The sequence below is a fragment of the Natator depressus genome, chromosome 16 (genome assembly GCF_965152275.1).
Source record: "Natator depressus isolate rNatDep1 chromosome 16, rNatDep2.hap1, whole genome shotgun sequence".
In the NCBI taxonomy this organism is placed as follows: domain Eukaryota; kingdom Metazoa; phylum Chordata; order Testudines; family Cheloniidae; genus Natator; species Natator depressus.
Window position 1 is genome coordinate 17382063 of NC_134249.1, and position 24777 is coordinate 17406839.

Consider the following 24777-nt stretch of genomic DNA (forward strand, 5'->3'; position numbering starts at 1 on the left):
GTGCCATTTCAGAGGGATGCCGGGAGAGGCAGGAGCTCAGGGGAGAGGAGGCCGCCCACACAGGCCGGCGGAGCGTGGGCCCAGTCAGGTCCTGGGCAGCTGGCTCAGATTAGAACGGCAGGGCCAGGCCAGCTGGGGTCCCCAGGCCCTTTTGGAGCAGTAAAAATGGGGTCTCAAGCAGTGAGTTCAGTTCTAATGCGGCTGGCACCAGCCTGGCAGCCCTGGAGTCCGAAGTCCTCTGAAACACAGAACCCCACCAACATGCCTCGTCTCAGGTGGTGCAGGAGCTACTCCTTGGGTTGAGAGGTTACAGGCAGTCTCTGGCCAAGAACGGGCTCCAGTCTGCAGCATGTAGTGGCCCCCTGTCCACTAGAATTGGACTGAGAACCACCACTAATCTCCCAGAGATAGGGTTGCCAACTTTCTAATTGCTGACAACCGAACACCCTTGCTCCGCTCCCTGCCCCGCCTCTTCCCCTGAGGCCCCGCCCCCACTCACTCCTTTCCCTCCTCCCCCCTCGCTCACGCCCCGCTCTCCCAGGACTCACCTGCTGCCTGCAGGGCTAGGCTGGGAGGAGATGATGTGAAGCCGGTCGGCCAGGCCAATCGGGTCACAGCGCGGGTCGGTTCCCGGAGCAAGGGGCCAGGGCACGGAGGGGTTGGTCCCTGTAGCAAGGGGCTAGGGCCGAGGCAATTGGGGCACAGTTGAGCAAAATGTGGGGCGGACAGGATTTCCACCTCCCTCCCCCCGCCAGGCAGCAGCACCTACCTTTTGGAGCCTGGTCCAGAGCAGCCACTGCTCTGTCAGGCGCGCGTCAGCAGCTGAGCAGAGAGCCGCTCACCCATGTGGCTGCAGCCGCCGTTGCTGCACTTCCTGCCCCCTCAGGGGCGGAGGCCGGTTACTGTGGCCAACCCGACTTTTCGTGTCTGGTCAGCTGTGCTGACTAGATGCTGCCAGGTTCCCTTTTTGACCGGACATTCTGGTCAAAATACGGACACCTGGCAACCCTACACAGAGACCACGGCATAGCTTTGAGAATGGCTCTGGGTTCCTGCTGAGCTAGGCCGCAGTCAAACCAGTGAGCGTCTATGTCTATAGTCAGGGTTGTTAGATCGCTCCAAGAAAAGGCCAGAGGAGAGTTAGTGGTGTCCTGAGACCTGTTATCAGGTCTGAATGATCATTTTCAGCAGGCACTAGAGACTGTCTATTGCCAGGCATGGTCTCACAGCGTGAGCAGGAACTCCGGCCTTTTAAACCCAGCATTGCCACCAACTCCCTCTGTGCAAGTCCCTTAACTTCATAGCTTCCGTCCTCCATATGTACCGGGGGGTGATAATCCTGAGCTCTCTGAGGTGCTGCGAGGATAAACGGATTCATGTTTGTACATACAGAGCTCTTGTATCGTGATAACATTCGACCCTGCTGATAAAACTCTCCCCTCCAGGCTAGAGTTGTGGCTTTATGCCTTATACTAGGGCTTGGCTCCATTCATACCCAGAACTCACGCTGCTGACTGCAGATATAACTGGATCTCCTAGCTCCATCTGTACCACACTCAGCACTAGAGGGGTCGCTGCTTTCCTACAGCTGCAGTTCTTCAGCTGAAACACACTTAGGCTTCTGCTATCCACCCTTGGCAGCTGGTGCTGCGTAGAAATGGAAAACGGAACTTAACTTTTCAAGACCAGTAGGGGATTCTCTCTGGTTTCCTGGCTTATAAAATAAGCCTTAGCATTTATATGATGATTACGTATTCAAAGCACGTTGCAAACATTAATTCGTCTTCCCAACATCCCAGTGAGGTAGGGAAGGATTATCCCCATTTTACAGGTGGGGAAACTGAGGCAGAAAAGTGTAGCGATGTGCCCAAGGCCACAGGCAAGTCAGCTGCAGAGCTGGGACTGGATTCCACGTTTAGCCCCCCGATGCCTCACTGTCTCTTGTAGTCTCCTTCACCTTCAACAGAATGTAGGCATCCATGGCTCTGTGAACAGAATAGAAACTCAACAGAAGAGGAGAATCATGGACAAAGGTTGTTCTCATTTATGCCCAGTGGCACTAGATGTCACTACAGAGCAACGCTCTAATCATAGTAACAAGCCACAGCTGCACAGTGGAGAAAATACAGGTTTGAAAGAGTTTGGACCTTTAAGTTGATGGTAAAATTTGCTCATGGCAAAATGTTGCTACAAAGGCTCAGAATAAAATCCTTAAAAAAGGGTTACTAGCATTTAACTCTTGTTAAATCAGTTCAATGTCGAGAGAGAAAAAGGGAAGTTTCCTGGTTCAAAGCTGCCAGGGTTTTGCATTCAGATAGCCTTAAACTCGTTCTGCTTGAAAGCATCTAGTGAATCTGTAACTAAGTCTGGAAAAGCTTAACTAAAGTATCTCTATTTGGGAGGTGATGGGGGAAGGAGGGTTACTGAGCTTTAAAATTCACACGCCCAGTACACTCAGCCATCACAACTTTCCCAACGGAGTTGCTCCTGCAGTCCTAAGTACAGCTCTGATGGCAGGATGGGGGTCTCAGTGTAAATGGAAGGCAGACTGATGTGGAACATTCCTGCCTCCAATTCCCGATCACCCCCACACCTCCCATTGCGGTTGTTGTCACTCCTAGACAGAAAGGGGGCTGGGCACATTGCTGGTGTTCTTGGCACACATCGCCTCTGCAGATCCCCACGCATGGCTGTGGCCACCCGCAGGACGCGCGACTCCAGGAGCAGTGTTGTGAAGCAGAGCCGGGGTGCTCAGCGAGGAAGCTCCGCCATGGCAACCCTATTGCTCACTGGGGGAGAAATCCTACCAGCGCACCTTGTTTTTATTATTATTTCTACTAGTATGAAGATGGGGATCCCGCTGTGCGAGGTGCTGTACGTGCACAGAGCAAGAGACAGTCCCTGCCCCGAAGAGTTCACAATCTAAACAGATAAAGCAAAGGGCAGGGGAGCTGAAAACAGAGGTGGCAAGCAATGTTCCCTCTAATTTTTAACAGGCTGTGTGCGCAAAAAATTTCTTCTGTGCCGCCGCCAAAACCGGAGTGCGTGCGGTGTTTCGCCGTGTGCGCGGGGTTTAAGATCTGTGTGCGTGCGCACACGTGCACAGCTTAGAGGGAACAGTGGTGGAAAGTCACTTGCTCAAGGTCACCCAGCAGCTCAGTGGCTGATCGGAGAAGAGACCCCAGATCTCCCGAGTTGCAGCTCAGAAACCCGTCACTGGACCATGCTTCCTCTCATTGCCCAGGCATGTCATTAAGCTGGCCAGAAGCACTTGTTTTGCTGCATTTTCCCAGCCTCCTTGTGCTGGCTTTGCACGAAGAACTTACAACTAATACACTACCCACAGGCCTCTGTCATAGCTCCCTTAAAGAGCACCTCTGTTCCCTTCTTCCCAGCCACCGACCAGCCCCCTAATTGGGGTGGGGGGGAGGCAGGCTACTATTTTTTTTTAAACTAACTGGTGGCAAGTGACATTTCGGATACATGACCCAGAGCACCAGGGCCTGAGATGGGATCTAGGGGAGGATCAAGAGTAGCCAAAACGGGAGCCACAGAGTGGTGCCAGCATGGCCTGGCACAGAAAAGACTCCACGCCATTGACGGGATCAAGTGGGTCACTAGCTGTCCTCTCACGGGATTCTCTTCCACACTGGGGGTTTCTGTCCCCAGCAGCCTACCGCAGACTTCCTTTTGTGGTTTAATGCATCGCACAAGAGATCAGCAGAGAGAGGGAAAGAAAACGCTTGTCAGAAGGGTCTTGCGTTAGACAGACAATGAATGATGAGTCTGTTCCGTGCATCTGGAGGGGGATGGATGGAACAGGGGGCCCTTGGTCAAGGATGAGGTTGAGTCAGAAATATCTTGAAAGCAGTGAGCCAGAGCCTCACCCGGTGTGAACTAACTTCCAGGGAGTGACAGCAATTTGCACCCACTGAGGATCTGGTCCTGTATTTCTACCTCTAATGTATACTCTAATATGGTGCTATGTGGACACTTAGAATCAACTCAATTCCATTGGCATGAGAACTCTGGTGACAGCATGGTCCAGTGGTTACAGCAGGAAGCAGAGTCAGTCTAGCGTGCTGCCACCAAATAAAGGGATAGGTCACTTCACCCCTGGGTGCCTCAGTTTCCCCTATGCAATGATACCCTAGATTGACACTGTGATGGAGTGATGCTTCCAGGCTCATTTCAGGCCTCAGCCCACGCACTCCCCTTTGAAGGTAAGTGGTTTCCTTATTTGTGTTTCTCCTACATCAGACCTCCCACCCCAGGCAGCCCAATTCTCCGGGGGCCTGGGTCTCAGGCCATCATTTACAGGAGGGCAGAGTGCCGCCCAATTGGAATGATGGCAATCTAGACCCACTTTGCCCTGGTGTTAATGCCACCCTGAGCTGTAGGGAAAAGAAGAATCGGGCTGTTGTCTAATTACGGAGGCCACCTGGGAGCAGACAGAGGCAGCGGATGGTGCCCTGTGGCTGGCTGCCATAGACAGACTCCAGCTCTCCTCCCACAGGAGCCAAAGCTGCCTGCTAGTGCTGGGGGAAGGGAGTGTTCTTGGCTCCAGAGGGGTGAAGCAGGGAGAGGTGATGGCAGAGGACTGGTTCCCGTCTGCTCTCAGCCAGCATGAGCTAATCCAGGGCCCCACCCCCTCCTCCCAGGCTGGGCGTGCATCTCGCCTGTCACACAGCCCTGCTGCCTGGATGCACAGGGATTCCCCAGATGCAGTTACAAATTGCAGCCCCGCAAAGCGCTATTCGCAGAGCAGGCTGCATGACAGGAGGTCAGCCCTAGGGAGAAGCTGCAGCGTGTGGGCCAGCCAGGGACAACACGGCCCATGACATGGTACAGCTTAGACCCTGTGCTATGCCAATCACTGGGTGACTGCGGGCCTTTGATTTGGCTGGAGGAGGGCTGGGAAGCACCAGGTTAGCAGCAGCCTGGGAAGCAAAGATGCAACTTCTCTCAAACAGCTGGATACAGACACCTTTAACGGAGGCCCCATAAGCAGCTGTCAAGAAAGCAGGTACTATCCCCTCTGCATGGCCCTGAGGCAGGGACTGCTTCTCGCTGTGTGTGGTGGGGATGGAGAGATGACGTGGTCACAGTCTGTAAACCTTGGTGGGGAGAAGATTTCTGATAGCAATGAGCATTTTAATGTAACAGACAAAGGCAGATCGATATCCCATGGCTGGAGGCTGAAGCTGGACAAATTCAAATGGGAAATAAGACACATTTTTAACAGTGAGGGTAATTCACCCATGAAACACCTGACCTAGGGCAGTGGTGGATTCTCCGTCACGAAGTCTTCAAGCCAAAACTGGATCCCTGTCTACGAGATACTCTCTAGCTCAACCACAAGTTATGGGCTTGACATAGGCCTCACTGGGTGAAATTCAATGGCCTGTTGTATGCAGGAGATCAGACTAGTTGAGCCCAATAGTACCTTCTGGCCTGATAACCTATTAATCCATATGTGTACAGCAGCCAGCACAATGGGAGCTGGAACTTGGCTGGGATCTTCAAGCACGACTGCAATACAAATAACAGCTAGAGATCTTGGGGGGAAGGGGCGTATGGCTAAGGCTTGAAATAGGATGGGGCTTTTCCCTTGGCCTCCTGGTCCCGAGGAAGGGATGAGGAGCACAATTCTCTAAGGTGGGCACTTTAATAGAGGATCCAAATATATCTCTAAGGCGCACCTCAGCATCCAAGCCCTAATGAAGAAAGCATCACAGGGGAGCCCAATGGGTCCAGCTGGTGATGATTGCTGAGGGGGTGTTGCCCATAAAATGTATAACAACAATGGAAATGCTGAGGGCCTTTCTAACATGCATTGCAGCAGGTAAATGCCCACACTGACACACCTGAGTGACAATCGGAATAGCCTGGAATAGCCTCATTAGCCACTCGCCTTTGGAAATGGACCGCTTGATTCACTGCCATTTAGCAATTATCTGAGGCAAGAGCAGCCAGCTGCCTCTTCCCCATTTTCCCTCCCTCTCCTGCCAAATGAGTCTTTTTTGAACGGTTTCCTTGGAAACAGACCGCTTAGCCCTCTCACCTCTGCCCCCTCCCCTCCTTGCTTTCCAGTGCAGGAGCAGAGCTGTGCTCAGGCAGTCTCTGCTCTTCCCCAAGGTCTCTCTAACGGCTCTCATTAAACGAGCGTGGCAAAGACGTGCGTTATTCTTCGGTCGTGTGCCTCGGGAGCTATTTGAAAGATGCTTATGGCACAGGTGCTTCAGCAGGGTGGGTGGCATTTGGGCCTTAATTAGGCAGCCACCATTGCAGGTGATTGTTGTTTTCCTGCATTTGTATTTCTCTTTTGGTTCCAGAGGAAGAGTCGGGTTCTGAGGCTCCCAGTACCCAGATCAGCTTCTCCTTGTTCTCATGTCAAACAAATAGTAACCTTGGCCCACCTCACACCTCCACTCCCCCTCCTCTGCCTGTCACGTCAAGGTTATTCAGCTGGAGCAGGGAGCCCCAGAGTAGAACTTGCCATTTCATTAATAAGACAAAGTGAAATTAACCCATTTGCTACAAAACACATTAGGTGTTACTGTTTACTCCCAGCAACTTCTAGCCAATTTGTTTCACAGAGCTTAGGAACGCTGGAATGGACTGAATAGTGGGATCCACCTGGACACCTCAATGCCAAATTTTCTTTATCAGAGAAGACTGAATGATCCACAGAGAGATATGAACCATTGAAAAGGTTCAGAGGTTGGCTTTGGTTGAGATATGCATGCAGACATTCAGATGCTGGCCTGATCTGTATCTGATCTGTTCAGATCTCTTGGGTCTGCAAAACTGGGCAGGATATGAGGAACATAGAAAATGCCAGACAGGGTAAGATCATTTTCCTGTCTAGTTGAGTATCCTGTCTCTGACAGTGGCTGGAACGAGATGCTTCAGAGGAAGGTGCAATAAACCCTGTGGGAGGCAGCTAGAGAAAAACCTCCTTCCAGGAAAAGCTTCCTCAGGACCCCAATCATTGGAGGTTGGTTTATGCCCTGCACTATGAGGGTTTATATTTCTTCCTTGTTTATTCTTTTAATTTTTTTACCACAATTGTGGATATTCTCCTTATCCAGATTAATGTGCAATCTTTTTTTGAATCCTGCTAAATTCTTGGTCTCAACAATGACTTGTGGCAATGAGTTCCCCAGGCTAATTACGAGTTGAGCCTTGCTTCTGGAGTGTGAAAAACATCATGAAAGTTAACAGCACCTTTCCATTCAGGGCTGAGGTTTGACAGGACTGTTTGTCATTTTATTGCCCAGGCTCAGACCAAACTACAATTTGGGTGTTTTTCTTTTAAACCAGCACACAGGGGATTCTAAGCTTTGGTATTGCTTGGCAAAAGGCCACCATCCAGGCCCTGGCAGCCTCCCAGTTTTACAGGGAAGAGGAATCAAGTAGCTCAAGGAGTCACCATCACTAAGGCATCATCACACCATTCTCAACAAGTACCTTACACCATCCCTGAGCTGAAAGAACCACCTGCCCTTCCCATGCCAGCTCCACAATCCATTCACAGAGGGGAGCCAAAACACTGACTGGGACACATCCTGCACTGGCAGCAGATCAAGGGCCTGATTGCACAGCAAAAAAGAGAGGGCTAGATACCTCCAAGAGGGCCTGACACATCAGTCCCGTATCTCCTTGTAGTCCTTATCCACCGTGGAGAAGCGTATCAGGCGCACCTCAGGCGGCTTGGGCTTGGTGTCATCCCACACGTACTCCGGGGAGAGGAGCTTTGAGGGCTTGTGGGAAAAGAAGTGCCTATTGAGGTGGCTCTCCTCTTGCCAGGTCGCCATGATCCCGTTGGCTTTGTCCGCCAGGATGGTCATGTGGCAGGCCCTGGTAAACTCGTACACCTGCTTGACCAGCCCGCCGAAGACGGCCCCTGCATAGTAGAAGTCCCCCTGGCTGTCAGGGATGAAGGCAGCGGAAGAGCTCCTCCTCTCATAAGGGAACTGGCTGCGAGGGACATTGTAGTACCCAGGGTGTATGGCTGCCACCATCTCACCCAGAGTCTCCGCCCCCCATGGGTTGTGAAACACCATGTCGATGTCCAGGCAGAAGAGGTAGTTCACCTCCTGGTGGCTCACCTCTGCGATGTGCCTGTTTATTGCCTCCATCCTGCGCATGGAAATCTCCTGCCAGTGAGAGTATTTTTTGATGGGGACAATGCTGAGGCTCCGGCCGGGCTGCAGCTGGACTCTGGGGATCACCTGGGGGTCGTTGGTGAAGATGTAGTACTTCACTCGATAGCCTTTCATGAAGAGCTTCTCCGCCGACGCCACGAAACGGCCCACAAATGTGGTGTACCTGTGCAGACACAAAGGCATTGATGCATAGCACCATGGGGGAGAGACCGTGGCCCAGGTTACTGGGGGTCTATAGTACACTATGATGTGAGAGGAAGAGTTTTGCCTAGATACTGCTCTAACGATGGGCACATTACAGGTGCAATGGGTTGGAATAGCGCTACATTAGATGAGGGCAGAGAGACAATAAAGAACACACCTTGGCCGGTCAACTACCTGAAATGAACTAGAAATCCCACATGTCCCAGCTCTCGCTAGTCTCACAGAGAACCTGGGATGGACTTTCAAAATTGCTGACTGTGCTTCTCTGTGGCCTTACAGCTCATGTGGCCATTTAGGGTACGTCCACACGACAGTCAGAGGTGTGACTGCAGCATGTGTAGACGTACCCGAGCAAGCTTTGATCTAGCTAGCTCAGGTCCCAACAGCAGCGAAGCTGTGGCAGCACGGGCTGCAGCATGCACTAGCCAGCCAAGAAGCCAGGCTCCTTGGCGGGCATGTACGCAGGCGGCTGGCCTACGCTGCAGCCCGTGTTCCACCGCTTCACGGCTATTAGCACCCGAGCTAGCTCAGCTGGGTCTACACATGCGGCAATCGCACCTCCGTTGCGCTGTACACAGCATCAGTCCGATCCGTGTGAGTGTAAATGATCACACGGGGCAGCGGTGACTCACGCTCCTGGCTTAGCGCACGCAGCAGGTCTTTCCATCACAGAAGGGGTCTCTTCTCAGACTGTCTAACGATCACGCATGTGGTTCCAGTTTGGCAGATGGGGGAAGTCACTGGGGAGTCATTTGACTTACACTCAGCATCAAAACCACACGTTTAATTTAAAGTCTGACTGACATTGTGTCTCCTGCTCCTGGGATTCTCTAAAATTGAGGGTTGATGGCTGGCAAGGTAGGTTATTGCATGCCAGCCTCTGGAGATGATCACGTCTGAGTTAGATTATACCAGCGAACGGAGTTTGGTGGTCTTGGCCTACTCACTAGTGGATACTTATCCATATAATAAAACCAGCCTTCTTGCAAGGCCTTGTCTACTCTAGAAGGCTTTACCAAGTATAGGAATATCCATATGCTACACTGGCAAAGCGCTTCCAGTGTGGACGCAGCTATGCTGGCAAAGCTGCGCTTTGTACCGGTATCGTAACCCCCCCGGAATGAAACAAGCTATACTGGTATAAGTGCGGCTTTGCCCATAGCGCTGCATCTTCATCGGGGCTTTTGCCAGCACAGTGCTGTCAGTCAGGGATCACCCCTCTTGCCTGACTGAGGCCACAGCTGCGCTTTGGGCACTTCGGTGGCACGACGATAGCTCATTAACTGTGCCACTGTAGCGCCAAAGTGGAGATGCTTCCTACAGTGATGGAAGGGGTGTTTCCATCGGTGCAGGTCATCCACCGCCCCGAGCAGCTGTAGCTAAGGCGATGGAAGACCTAGCCAGGGGTTAGGCTGGCATAGCTACGGCGCTTGGAGGTGTGATTCATGCCAACCTAACTTTTAAGTAAAGACCAGGCCTGACGTAGCTAGGCCGGCAGGAGCCGGTGGCTTGGACGCCAGAGGAGGTGGGGCACTGGACTAGCACCGGTGTTACTCAGCACAGCAGGGCTGATAGGCAGCAATAGAACCTACTTGAGCTATTGGGAGGCAGCATGGTCTAGTGGCTAGAACACTGGCCGAGGTCTCCAGACACCTGGGTTCTGTCACTAGCCTGCTGGGCGACCTTGGGCAAGTCATTTCCCCACTCTAGGCCTCGGTTTGCCCATCTGTAAAAGGGGGCTAATGGTGTAAAGCATAAAGTCGTTGGTGATCTACTGATGCCAAGTGCAATGCAAGAGCGAGGGATGATGATGCCTATTTCTAGCTGATTCCACCAGGCCAGGCTCTAACCAGTGTCACTGCTACCAACAGGTTACAAGGCCCTTACTCTTACAAAGGGGAAACTTGAGCAGGCATAAAAGGTTGTTCCTGACCCCAGCTCTCTAACCTGTGCGAGTTTGCTCTCTCTTCTCTGAGCAACTTCTTTAATTCCACCTTTGCCCTCCTCTTGCTCTCACTGCCCCCCACCTAGTCCTCTGTGGGAAGACCAACGCTGGGGACAATGCTGGCTGGGGAGCTTTGGGAGGACGCAAACCTTTTGCCTCACGAACCGGAGCCGTTGTGCGACTCACTTACTTGCCAACGGCAAAGGCTGTCACCCCTATGGTGAGGTTCAGTGGCTTGTAGGCACTATCCAAGAGTTCGGAGTTGAAAATTCCTTCCCAAACAATGGGGGCCAGCCAAGGCGTGAGAGTCAGCACGTCCTGGCGCCTGAAGGAAGACGAGAAGGGCAGTAAACAAAACGAAACAGTCCCCTTTGGTCTGAGCCCAGTACGGCTGTGAAAGAGATGCTGGATAATGCATGTGTGAAGTCAATAGTTAACCCTTCAAGTTTCATTGTACATGAAACATGCCAGGCTCCCCCATTGGAAATTTTCCCTCACGGCAGCCTGGAGGCTTCATAACTAAGGCTTCGATTTAGTCACGGGTGTTTTTAGTAAAAGTCACGGACAGTAAACAAAAATTCATGGCCCGTGACCTGTCCATGATTTGTACTGTTTACCCATAACTAAAACTTGGGCTGGGGCCCTCAGTGCTCGGGGGGGGGGGGGCGGTCTGTGGGGAGGGGACCATGGGTGCTGTGGGGAGTGGCCTGGGACCTCTGCTGGTGCTGGGGGGTACGGGGGCGGCGTGTGGCCCGGGACCCCGGCTGGTGCTGGGCAGGGAGGGGCTTGGTGGGGCTGATAGGCTCCCTACCCAGCTCCGTGTGTCCCTGCAGCTCCTAGGGAGAGGGAAGTCCAGGGGGGCTCCATGCACTGCCCCCGCCGAGCTCCGGTTCCGCAGCTCCCGTTACCTGGGAACCACAGCCAATGGAAGCTACGGGAGCAGTGCCCCCAAGCAGGGACAGCGTGCAGAGCCCCCTGGTCCCTCTGCCTAGGTCAGGAGTTGCGGGGTCATGCCGGCCGCTTCCAGGGAGCCTTCCCCCGCCTCCCCAGTAACCACAGCCTTGAGCCCCCCCGCCCAATCTACAGCTGCTGCTGGCCCAGGGGTGCCTGAGTATTCGGGCAGCCCCTGAGCCAGCCGCAAAAGTCACAGAGGTCACGGAAAGTCACAGAATCCGTGACTTATGTGACAGACACGCAGACTTATTCATAGCTATATGATTCTCTCCAGCTACTTCCATCACCTCATTGCAGAAGGCCTCAGAGCAGGATAAAGCAGGATCTGAATTTCTGCTCCTAGGGTGAAATCCAGTCCTGTGCAGAGGGGCTAGCAAAAGGTCCATACTCCACTTACATCCTACTTAAGCCCATGGAATCTCTGCACAGGGCACTGAACTCCACATAGGGGGAGGCCACGCATACCCTCCTTATATCTGTTGCAGGCCTATACGGGTTGCTGCATATGGATTTAAAATATATGCAAAATTATTAAAATTAAACAAAACTGTCTTTTCATAACCATGGCAACGGGGCAATCTGTGGTATGGCACTGCATTATCCCAGCCTGGAAATGTAGTTTTCATATGTTGGATCATAGCTAATGTTTTTATATCTGGTCCAGCATTCGGACATGTAACAAAGCTATGGGAAATCCATACCCTCTTCCACCTGCACAGCGTAAGCATCTCATGCACATGTAACAGAGGCCTGTTATTCCTGACCACAGTCCACTGAATGCATCCGATGAAGTGAGCTTATGCTCAAATAAATTGGTTAGTCTCTAAGGTGCCACAAGTCCTCCTTTTCTTTTTGCGAATACAGACTAACACGGCTGCTACTCTGAAACCTGACCACAGTAGTTCACTTACATTTTATCCTTCTTCCTATACGAAGGGCTGTTTGCAAGGGCTCTGGAGTGTCTAATGAGGTATCTTTTATGATGCTTGCCTGACCCTGGGATTTGTTGCTGAGACTTAGCAGAAGCCTTGTTTGGCCACGTTTTGGGACTATGCCAATATGCAGCTGTCTTCCCGACCCCACCTTCCAACCCAGATCCCCTAAGGCCACAGAGGGCATGTAAGCTACGTTCAAGGAACCAGGGGAATAGCTTGGTGGCCCAACGTTGTATTACATCGTAGCTCAGCTGCAGCAGATTCAGTCAGATTGGACACAATGTTTGGTGAGCCTTGCGTGTGACTTCCTTGTACATTAGGGGAGTCTAATATATTGAGACAAAAATAAATTCAGAAACTGATGGGGGAGAAAGAATAGAATTTGGTTTTGTATGTAGAAAACACATTAATTTAACCAAGATCTTCTCTTTCCAGATCAGTTATCTGAAGTCTTATTTTTGAACACCCTGGGAGTAAGTTTATCCCTTGTATCCAATTTCCTTTCCTTACAAAAGGCTTCACTGGATCTCTCTGGGTGACTCATTCTCCATGGTATTTATACACCCAGCGAAGCATATGCAACCACTAATTAGCTCTCCCCGGAAACATTTCACACCAAAAGCTGCTATAAAATACCACACAATGGGCCTGATTCTCCCCTCACTTACACCAATATAGGGTGACCAGACAGCAAGTGTGAAAAATCGGGACAGGGGGTGCAGGGTAATAGGACCCTATATAAGAAAAAGACCCCAAAATCGGGACTGTACCTATAAAATCAGGACATCTGGTCACCCTACACCAATATAACTCCATTGACTTCACTGCAGTTATTTTCAATTTACACCAGCGTGAGTGAGAGGAGAATTAGGCCCCATGTGTCCTAGCAAAACAGAAATGAGATGCAAACATGGATGGATAGACACACGTTAGGTGTTAAAATGGTGGCTAATGAAGGGAACTTGTTAGAGGTGTCAGACACACTGCTCCTGTTGGGCCCACTCCTGCAAAGGTGCTCAGCATGCTCAGCTCCCTGCTGAAGCCAGGGGAAGATTAGTGACTGCACTTTTCTCTCTGGTAAGTCATCACTATGGAAAAGCATTGCAAGGATCCTTCCAAATCCTAATGATGCACCCAAAGGGAACTGAAACTGCCTCTCTTGGGGTTTTATACCGTTGGCCATCACCGTAGCATCTGCTCACCTAATTAGGCATTCCTCATTGGCTAATGGGGGAGGATTAAAAGAGAATGAGGCCGAAGACACCAAACACCAAAATATTTGGAAGATAATGCATCAGCCTGGGGATGAGACTACTCATTAGTCTTCATGAGGCTGTATTCTGTTACCGTTACTCCTGTTGAGTAGTATCTTTCTCCACAAGCAGTCTCATTGACTTCAATTGGCCTACTCATAGAGTAAGGTGCTGTTCAGTGCGATTAAGCGTTTTGCAATCTGACCCGTCATCTTAAAGGGTCCAATCCTGACAGACCCCGAGTGCCCTGAATTGAAGTCAGTGGTGCTACTCGCATCAGTTGTTGGGGGTGGGGAGGGGGTGTCGCAGAATCAGACTGTCCTGGGAGGAGACTTACTTCTGATCCAGTGATCTGGGCTGAGGATAAAATAGCCTGCAAAGGAGAACAAACATTCACTGAATAATAGAGGACTAGGCCTGGAGGAGAGGAAAAGCCTTTAAAAGGGGAGACATTACAAAGATTGGTGCTTACTGGGGGAAAAGCTGGACAGGCTTCTCTTCTGCATATTGTAGTTTCATGGAGCTGCGTAAGAAGAAGGAAAGAGGGAAAGGTCTGTACATTCTCCTTGACACAAGGGGGCAGGTCAGTTTCAGGATTGGTCCTTGCACCAAATACTCCTCAAAGCACAGGCCTACCCCACAAGCTGCATTGCCTGGCGGGGGCTGCATGCATTGCCTCCCTAGGTAAAGCTTCAAGAGCTGTTAGAGAAACCAGTCCTTTAAAATGGCACCTCGCTACACAACCCCATGGGGTGGGAGAGACTGGGGGCTTTCGGGGAGTCCTTTACACCGCCCAGATTCTCTGGGGGAATCAGGAGAAGGCTAGAGCCTCAGGGCAGTAAGCCAATGGAATACACACTAGCAAGGGATTGTCAGCATGCACTGCACATCGTTGGCTCTGTACCCACTGGGGCACCGCCCCCCCACTACTGGAGGAATTTTTAGCTGGGGAGAGACGGGGTTTGCGATGTAAAGGGAGGAGAGTTGGGCCAGGGAATCCGAGCCTGATTCGCGTGCAGTCACACGTACACAAGTGTCCCCCTGAAGCCCCTTGGAATGCTAGCGGAAGTGCTACTCAGCAGGGCTAAGGCTTCCACTCCCACCTGCTGACCAAAGGACATTTGTCCTCCTCTTAGCCCCGCAACGCCAGAACAGTGACAGGAGAGCGAATACTGGCTTCTCCTCTGACCAATAACACTGTTTGACACCAAAGTTCCAGTTCTTCGTTGCTGGCGAGAACTCAAGGGGCACCAGCTTTGTTTACAGATCCCGGCAGCACTGGGCAGCGACACAAAATCAAAGCTAAATTCTAACCTGTAACGGAGGGAAGACAAAACAGAAAACTCTAGATTCCGATCAGTGGACTGTCGAGGAGCTGCAGGAGATTTCCACTGGCCACAGGAGCAGCAGAGGGCCGATGTAGACAGCCCTCCGCTACCCCTACCCCACTGCAGGCTCTGTCATAGGGAGCAGGCATGTCTGTTTTGTCTTCCCTCTGTTACAGGTTAGAATTTAGCTTTGATCTTGTGTCGCTGCAGCTGCCCAGAACGAGGGCGCAGGAGGGCAGCTGATAGCCACCTTTACCCTGACTTCTCCCGCACAGGCGCTAAACCCCCCGGGAGAGGCAGCGCAGAACCTGGCCCTATATTTCTGAGAACTGACACGTCACTTCTTAACCGCATCGTCCCTGGGCTAGCACAGCTTTCAGTGCAGTGTGGTCAGCACTTTGCATTGCTGCAGCCAGTATCAAGCCTATTGAAAAAGCAGCCTGGCGGGATTTCCAGCATCACTAAGCCACACATTCACAGCCTACTTGGAGTTCATTACCTGAAGGCTTAGCCGAGATGCCCTCGGTCGGATTTCCTTCCACCGCCTGCTGCACTGGATTTGTTTAAAGGTAACTTGGGCAGTTGCTGAGCTCACACAGCAGGGTGGCGCAGTTTGGAGCCATTCAGAACTGCTTGATTTCTGTATCCCAAGTTGCTTTGCAGAGCCAAATAACATGGTTATGGAGTAGGTGTGGCACCTTAGAGACTAACAAATTTATTTGAGCGTAAGCTTTCGTGAGCTACAGCTCACTTCATCGGATGCATTCAGTTTTTCCAGTGAATGCATCCGATGAAGTGAGCTGTAGCTCACGAAAGCTTATAAATTTGTGAGTCTCTAAGGTGCCACAAGTACTCCTTTTCTTTTTGCGGATAGAGACTAACATGGCTGCTACTCTGAAACCTATGGTTATGGAGTGTAACAAAAATACTAGAGGGAAAGAGGGAGATGAGGAACTCCAGGCGAGGGAGCCACAGAGTGATTGCACGCAGCTCTCTGTGCTTTTATTAAACTATGAACACATGACCTGTTAAAGAAAGAAGAGGGAAGGGAGCTATTCCATCAGCTGGAACAGATTCCAGTATAAAATGGCTTTCAGAGGCATATGCATCTTAATGGACAGTGAATGTTTCAAGCTGGGTATATTGAGAAGCAACCCAAAATGTCTAGATTCTTATTCTCCCTACAGAATGTTGTGTTTCCCATTTCTAAGTAATGGGATCTTTAACAAGAACAATAGACCGTGACATGGGGTGGGGAATGATATTGTCTAACGCCATTGACTAAGGACAGAAGGCCACTATGGTCCTATGGTTACTTAGGTGTTAGGCCCAGATTCACAAAGGTATTGAGGCTCCTAACTTGCATTGAAATCAATGGAAGTAAGTGGTCCTAATACTTGTGAGGATCTGGGCCTAAGCTCTTTAGGACAGGGGCCATCTTTTTGTTCTGTGTTTGTACAGCGCCTAGCACAAAGGGGCCCGGCTCCAAGATTAGGACTTCTAAGCACTGCAGCGATGTAGATAATAATCATCCAGTCACCACGGAAAAGGACCAGGAACTAGGCAATCTCAGTTCTAATCCCACCTCAGTCAAGACATACTGTGTGACTTTAGGCAAGTCATCATTTCAGCTCGGTCTCAGACTGGATACTTACAAGATTTCTGGGCAAGGAAGGTAGTGTGGAAGGTAGTGGACTGGCCCATTCCAGACAGTCATCCTGTAAGTAACAGGAGAAAGCATTAAAAGGTAGGAAGACATTTTCCAGCACTTGTCAGGATTTTCAAAGGTTTTCTCAGAATCCTACACAGAGACTGAGACGGCCTGCTAGGTTATCTAGCCAATTCACCAGCGGATGCAGAATACAGTGATATACAATCTCTGTGAACATTTTTGGACTATAATTTACTGCTGGTCATATGCGAAAGGGCATCATGAACGGCTGATGTCCAGTAGGCTCCAACTTTAAAATAAAGGAGAAGTATTATTATTATTTACATCAAAGTGTTTTACAGACTGCAAACCATGTAAATATATAGGGCTCCCTTCACCACTGGTGACAGACAGCCACTTCTGGAATGGTGCAGAACAGCCATTAGTATAGGGCCAGAAATACATGCAAAGTATAAATAGTAACAATAAAGTCTCCTTCCAAGTGGTTTGTGATGCATCACTAGCAGTGTTTGCCTGTGAGCATTCCTCGAGTAGGAGTCAGTGGGTAAGTAAGGCCAGCAGTAGATACTCACCAGATAAATATGGGAATGAGGATGAGGTGGAGCAGGAGAACAGATTTCACCACTTTCCAGCAAGTCATTTCTCCTAAAGTGAAGCAAAAAAAAGACAAATTTCCATTCCCAGCAGCTCTCAATCGGCCATGGACAAAAGATGAGGCACTAGTCTTCAAACTGGGTACAAAGATCCCACAGCAAGGGACACACAGGGAAGCATGAAATGTTATGTGGCTTATTTTATCTCACGGTTTTAATTCCTCCTCTTGCGCATGCGGGAATCCAGCAGGGGTTGGATTGCAACAGTCTCAGGGCCCAGCTAGTCTCTACAGCTGTCTTCCCAAGCTGCATCAGAGAAACCTCACTATGGCCACAATGCCCTGGCTAGTTATACTGTAATAGACTATTGTGGCCACATCCACCCTAATTGAATTGGCCTCATTAGCGCTGACCCCCCACTTGGTAAGGCAACTCCCATCTTTTCATGTGCTGTATATTTACATATAAGCTGCTCTAAGGTGCCACAAGGACTCCTTGTAGTTTTTCCTGATCACAGTGGCTCATTTGGTTATGTCCTGAAGCCTGGAGGTTGATAGCCCTCCTAATTTTATCCTAACCTGCATGAAGCCACTTGTTCAGATAAAGCTATAATCTCTTTTTGAGGCTTAGTAAGCTGCTGGACTCAGTGATATCAGAGGGTAGGTACAGCTAATGTAGTCATCACTGTAGAATATAGATACCAGCCTCCACGGGCTAATAATTGCCCATGACAGAAAGATCCCAGCATATGTGCATATGAGATGAAGGCAAATTGGGATCTGCCATAGTCAAGGTAACACCCTGTAATATGGTGTAGCCAGACAGACAGCCCCCCCCCCCCCCCCCAGACCAGCATTGCTGGAAACACACGGGAGCCAAAAAAAAAAAAAAAAAACCACAGGGCACTTAACATGAATTCCAGCACAGCCTTTGAAGCTGTGAGAAGCACAGGTGTGCTGCTACAATGTGCCTCTGGGAACATATGCAACAATTGGGCTCACAGCAGGCAGAGGCCCTGTGACAGACATGGCTCTTAGCCCCTACTAAACAGCATGATGCACACACACCAACATCCTAGGTGGGAAAATATTTACCCTGATAAAAGGAATGTCCAGTAGTTGACACTTATTGTTTCTCTCCCTTGCAAGTGTGAACTACTCTTGTGAGAGCTGGCGTCACCCAGATAGACCAGCCCCAATTTGGCATAGAAAGGAGAAAGAGAATAAAGGAGTACAGAGGTATAAGTAGGGGACCTACAGCACCATGATTTTTGAGTGCTTTTCACTATCTATCTGCTGGTCAGATAAGTGACAGCCTCCCAAGGCTTCCGCAGCTAAGAGGGTCCCTAAGCCTTGTCCCTTATTCGTCTTTCCGCGGAATTGAGTGACCGATCCTGGCTTGGCACCGCTGGAATCAAGAGATGCAAGGAGGGTAAGAAGCACCCACACCTGATCTCCTATCTTTAGTGTACACATATTTTGAAATAGAGCTCTATACTTTGTTTTCTTTCTTTGGGATTGTAGCTTCAGTTTTGTAACTTGTTTGTGTGTGTAACATCTCTACATTTAAATAAGTAGGCACTAGCAATTTTGTAACCACATGATTAGAATCTAGTTTAATAAATTTTGGTAACCATTTGTGCATAAGCCTGACTTGTTTCTCTGGTTTACTGTAAAGCAGCCAACACAATTAAAGAACCTCAGCCGTTTTGGCTATAAAGCCTGGCCATTAGGTGAGAGTACTAAGAGCCTAGCGTTGAGTTGTGCCGCCTCCACGGGGCAAACTCTTGGGGCACCTGTCAGTCAATCCTGACTGCCCGCTGCGAAGGAGCTCTGAGCTCTAGCAATTAAAGTCACGGGTGGTTAGGAACTTGGGGCATCCGTCAGCCTAGCCCGGGCTGCCTGCCGCGAAGGGACAGTGCGTCCTAGCGGTTAAAGTCACGGATGGTATAAACGGGTATAGCTGGCACCTCACCAAACATCCTGGCCATCAGCTAACATATGGAACAGATGTGAGCCATAATATAGACTAGATAATAATGGATCTCTATTTCAGGGTGGTCTCTGTAGCCCTGACACAACCCTGAGTCACTCCTTAAACAGCTGGAAGGTCTGATAAGGGGCAACACAAGGCAATTCCCTCCTGCCTGGCAGCCCAGCGTGTTGCTCTCAGCTCCCAGCACCTGCTGGTGCAAAGAACCAGCGGCTGCTCCAGACAATCAATATTTTAAATCACCAGGAGCCCCTGAGCAATTGCCCCTTTTCCCCCATTGGCAGGCCTGTACAAAGGACTTCCGTGTGCTGCCCCCCTCTACTAGACAGTGTGCACCCGGTGAGCATTGGCAGTTCCTTAACATGGGTGCCAGGTTTATACGATTGTGTGTGAGGCCCAGAGATCAGGGGACAGAGACCCCAGCAGGGGTGTAAGGGGCGGAGCCCCCTCAAGTCTGGTCCACACAAACTGGATCGAACTGTGGTGCTAAACCTGGCTACAGTCCTGGCCTGGTGGGTGGGTAAGTGACTGTCGCTCCCACCCGGGATCTGGTAGAAATCTGAATGGGACCGAAGTGATTCCTTTAAAACAGCACCCACATTTCAAAGAGGATGCCTCATGCAGACAGATGGGAACCCTGCAGCTCCCTGTCCCCACCCCTAGTCAGTGCTCTTTTAGGGTGACAGAGCGGCAAATATAGCAGCAAACTCCTCCTTAAACAGGCTTCCCTGGAAGTACCCCGCCACTGGGGCCCCAAAGGAGCCAGCAGCCCTACCCAGGCCCGCATTACAGATCTGCCCCCAAGAGCAGCATGTGCTGGGACGTGCAGCATTTGGCTCTATCTGCTGTACCCTCCCCAGGTGGCCTCTAGCAACCCCATCCCAAGACATCCCTCTGGGTCAATCCAAAAGGCACCCTACAGTGCAGGTTAGGGTTGCCAACTTTCTAATGGCACAAAACCGAACACCCCTGCCCCGCCCCTTCGCCGAGGCCCTGCCATCACTCGCTCCATCCCCCCTTCCCTCTGTCGCTCGCTCTCCCCCACCCTCACTCACTTCCACTTGGCTGGGGCAGGGGTGTGGGACGGGGTGAGGGATCCCGGCGGCGCTTACCACAGCTTCCAGGAAGCAGCTGCCAGGTCTCTGCAGCCTCTAGGCGCATGGGCGGACAGGGAGGCTCCGTGTGCTGCTCTCGTGCCCAAAGGCGCTGCCCCTGCAGCTCCCATTGGTTGCAGTTCCTGGCCAGTGGGAGCTGCGGAGCCGACACTCAGGACTGGGTAGCGTATGGAGCCTCCCTGGCCACCCATGTGCCTATGGGCTGCAGGGACCTGGTGGCCACTTCCGGGAGCTGCATGGATCTAGGACAGGCAGGGAACCTGCCTTAGCCCCGCTGTGTCGCTGACCAGACTTTTAACGGCCCAGTCGGTGGTGCCAACCAGACCCACTGGGGTCCCTTTTTGACCGGGCGTTCTGGTCAAAAACTGGACATCTGGCAACACTGGTGCAAGTGGAGCTGCACCACGTTACAGGGTGGAGAGTCCCCATCATGCAGCTGGGAGAAGTGGGGGATGCAAGCCATGGGGGAACAATGGAGGGATAATACTGGGGGACTAGAGTCTGGACATGCGGTAGGGATGGGGACCAGGACTTGGGGGAGACCAGGACACAGAGAACAGATGGGGTGGGGTTCAGGATGTAGTGAGGGGCAAACAGGATAGGGAGAGACTAGGACATGGAGGCTAGGAAAACAGGGCAGAGAGCAGATCCTGGGGCAGATGGGGTTGGGGAATAGGACACAGGGGGTAGATGGAGCAGGACACTAGAGAAGGCAGCTGATGGCATGGGAAGGGCAGGAGGGACCAGCTCAAAGTGCTTTAATAAACTGTTAATTTGCATCAGCAGGGTGCACACAGACAGCTAGTGCCTAGCTTGTCTGTGCCTAGAGCGGTCTCTGCTGGGGACTGCCCTTTAGCTGTAAACAGTGCTTGGATATCACCTGCCCACGCAGCACTGGAGAATGTACCACGGGGATCCATCCTATGTGGGCCCAGGGGGAGGTGGGCAATGCACTACATGGACTCCTTAGTATTTCCCCATTTCTAATTTCACTCCTACAGGATGGGGAACGGAAAGCAGCTGAAGTTTCTTTATTATCACACACACATTTCCATGGTGCCAATCGCCATAGTATCTGGACAGGAGGAGTTCGCGCTTTCCAAGAAATGAAGAAAGATCAGGGCAGCCTGACATTTAAAATCCTAATAGAGTCACGTTTGGCAATTCCGGACTCTTACCTGAGTGTTCTGCAGATCCCCAAGTAGGAGCTCAGCCAGATTTTCTAGCAGCCCTTCCCTCCTTGCCGTTCTCCTGTGCTCAGACCTGCCTCTCCTGATTACAGCGCTAAGAGAGCAGGGAGTGCTGCTGCATTGCAGTTGTGATTGTTTCCAGGAACTGCAGTCCAGCCAGAATGTCCAGTGGAGGAATAACAACTGCGCACGGGTAAACACTCAGGCCACGATTAGTCTTGGCATAAGAGGTCTCACCTCCAGAGGAACAATTTTCAGTCTGTTCCGTGTTTTAACGTCGTGCTGGGAAATGACGACAGACCAACAGCCCTGGAGAATGACGCACTATATGTATCCAGGGCCTACCCAGTGTAAAGATTTTTACTATTGTCCCATTAAGCTATTGTACGAGGGGAGCAGAGGGAGGGTGGCAGAGACATGCAGCAGGCAGTCAGAGAGCATAGGCAAAGGTGCTGGGTACAAAGCTTGAATACATGTTTTTTTAAATGGTTATAGCGCTAGGTTTTTGGCTGGCTCTTACGCAGCCAGGCAGGGGAGTAAGGGGAGTATGGCTGCGTAAGACCTGCCTGGATTGTAGCTCCAGGTTTGCTGGTAGGGAGCTCAAGGGGAGGGGGAGGAAGCAAGGACTGTGTGCCCTGCCTCCCTCCAAAAATGGGCAGGTGGGCATACAGGGGCAGAACAATACCTCCCCAGGCCCATTCACAGAGCTGACTGCAGCTGGGGGCTGGAGAAGTTGTAGCAGATGGTTTACCTCCCAGCCCCAGCGCAAGGGGCGAGCATCAGGAGATTTGTGCCTAACAGGGGTGTCTCTGAAGCTATTTCTGGGGCAGTGCAGCTTGCAGGCTGGCCCTTGCTCAGGCAAGCCCATAATGATAACAGCAGGGCCCAATCCTGTAAACACTACAGGGCATAATGCTCAGCACTGCCAGGAGCCCAGTGCAGTGTTGCCAACTCATGCAATTTTATAACGAGTCTTGTGTTTTTCTGCAAGCCTCAGCTCCTGGAGTCCTGTGATGAGGTGGGAATCTCAGCTTGCATGTTTTTAAAAAAGTAAGTTGTCTCTCTTGATTGCAAAGAAAGTTTGCAAACATGACCCCCCCCCCAACGGCTCCAATACCAGAAGGCAAATCAAAAGCCCCCAAAAGTGTTATTTTTGAGCCAATCTCATGATTTTAGGGGGGGGTCTAAGTCATTATTTTTGAACCTTCAGGGTTGGTAATATTGCAAGGAAATATTCCTGCAGTAAGGTACTACACAGTGAATGTGGGCAGGAGGGGCCCAGTCAGGCTCTTAGATAGTACAACCAAAAGGCACTGAACCATAGAATCATAGAACTGGAAGGGACCTCAAGAGGTCATCTAGTCTAGTCCCCTGCACTCAAGGTAGGACTAAGTATTATCTAGATCATCCCTGACAGGTGTTTGTCCAACCTGCTCTTAAAAATCCTCAATGATGGAGATGCCACAACCTCCCTAGGCAATATATTCCATTGCTTAACCACCCTGACAGTTAGGAAGTTTTGCCTAATGTCCAACCTAAACCTCCCTTTCTGCAATTTAAGCCCATTGCTTCTTGTCCTATCCTCAGCAGTTAAGAAGAACAATTCTTCTCCCTTCTCCTTGTAACAACCTTTTATGTACTTGAAAACTGATATCATGACCCCTCTGAGTCTTCTCTTCTCCAGACTAAACAAACCCAATTTTTTCAATCTTTCCTCATAGGCCATGTTTTCTAGACCTTTCATAATTTTTGTTGCTCTTCTCTGGACTTGCTCCAATTTGTCCTCATCTTTTCTGAAATGTGGCGCCCGGAACTGGACACAATACTCCAGCTGAGGCCGTATCAGCGCAGAGTAGAGCAGAAGAATTACTTATTGTGTCTTATTTACAACACTCCTGCTAATACATCCCAGAATGATGTTTGCTTTTTTTGCAACAGCGTTACACTGTTGACTCATATTTACCTTCTGATTCACTATGACCCCCAGATCCCTTTCTGCAGTACTCCTTCCTAGGCAGTCATTTCCCATTTTGTATGTGTGCAATTGATTGTTGCTTCCTAAGTGGAGTAGTTTGCATTTGTCCTTATTGAATTTCTTCCTATTTACTTCAGACCATTTCTCCAGATCAATCTGAATTTTAATCCTATCCTCCAAGGCACTTGCAACCCCTCCCAGCTTGGTATCATCCGCAAACTTTATAAGTGTGCTCTCTATGCTATTATCTAAATCATTGATGAAGATATTGAACAGAACCGGACCCAGAACCCATCCCTGTGGGACCCCACTCGTTATGTCCTTCCAGCATGACCGTTGTCAAGGCTGATTCCCCACTCTGGCACTTCAAGTGCAGAAGGTGGGGGCCCGCAAGTATTCTAAAAATTAATACTTGTATTAAATTCCAGGCTTGTATTAAACTCCCAAAGTTCCAGCTTTTCTCTGATCTTGGCTTCAGAAATGCTGCCACCACCCAAGTGAAAAACTGCCTCTTGCAAATCCTAGAAAAACTCACTTGGGAAGTTTTTCCTGAGGCCCCTCGGCTTTCCCCCCCCCTTGGGGAAGCCGAGAAAGAAAACAAACAAAAGGGAAACCCAGCTGTTGCCACCAGCTAATTGAAAAACATATGCACAGACCTTTTAAGACACAAAATCAATCATGTTCTTAAAAAAGGTAAATTTTATTTAAAAAAAAAGAAGAAAGGAAACACATCTGGCAAATCAGGCTATTGCTAGATTTTATAGAGCAACTGAAAAGGGGTTAAACACCAGGAATGGCTCCCTGGGGTCCAGCTTAATGTTACAAAAGAAAACAAAAATACCTGAGCTTAGCACAGAGGAAGTCCGCAAGCCAAAATAAAGAAACAAACCTGAATTTATCTAAACATTCCCTGTCCCAGTGAATCCTTCTAGGTATGGAAGATGATTTTTTCATACCTGGTCCAAACTGTATTCAGCATTCCTGCCGCCCCTGTCTCTTCAGCCAAGAGAGAACAACAGAGAGACAAAGGGAAAGCTTTTTTTCTCTTTTTAAGTTCTAGCCTTCCCATTGGCTCTTTTGGGCAGGTGCCCACTCCCTTTCCTTTACCTGGGGGACTTTTTTTTTTAAACCCTTTACAGGTAAAGCAAGCAGAGAACAGACACCAAGAGGGACTTTATAGCTAACTGGCTGGCTGGGTGTCCATAAAAGAGAGCTACCCCCCAACCCCTTCATTTAGCACAACTGTGAACCACTGATAACTACTCTCTGAGAACAATTTTCCAACCAATTATGCACCCACCTTATAGTAGCTCCATCTAGGTTGTATTTCCCTAGTTTGTTTATGAGATGGTTATGCGAGACAGTATCAAAAACCTTACTAAAGTCGAGATATACCACACCTTCTGCTTCCCCTCTATCCACAAGGCTTGTTACCCTGTCAAAGAAAGCT

General features: G+C 50.3%; 1 protein-coding gene across 2 annotated transcripts; it reads right to left on the reverse strand.

The window, feature by feature from the left end:
- Positions 1 to 1926: 1926 nt before the first annotated feature.
- GBGT1 (globoside alpha-1,3-N-acetylgalactosaminyltransferase 1 (FORS blood group)) lies at positions 1927 to 24345 on the reverse strand. 2 transcript variants are annotated; one of them, XM_074973361.1, is made up of 9 exons: positions 24284 to 24345; positions 21341 to 21661; positions 17035 to 17107; positions 16446 to 16508; positions 13935 to 13985; positions 13800 to 13835; positions 10511 to 10645; positions 7630 to 8334; positions 1927 to 1985 (listed from the first exon to the last, which is right to left on the reverse strand). In XM_074973361.1, the coding sequence occupies exons 3-8, from the start codon at positions 17100 to 17102 to the stop codon at positions 7650 to 7652; spliced, it is 1038 nt and encodes a 345-aa protein (XP_074829462.1). In that variant the 5' UTR covers positions 17103 to 17107; positions 21341 to 21661; positions 24284 to 24345; the 3' UTR covers positions 1927 to 1985; positions 7630 to 7649. The 2 variants fall into 2 exon arrangements, with proteins under 2 accessions (XP_074829462.1, XP_074829461.1); XM_074973360.1 differs by lacking the exon at positions 1927 to 1985 and having other exon boundaries at positions 5200 to 8334.
- Between the last annotated feature and the right edge of the window lie 432 nt (positions 24346 to 24777).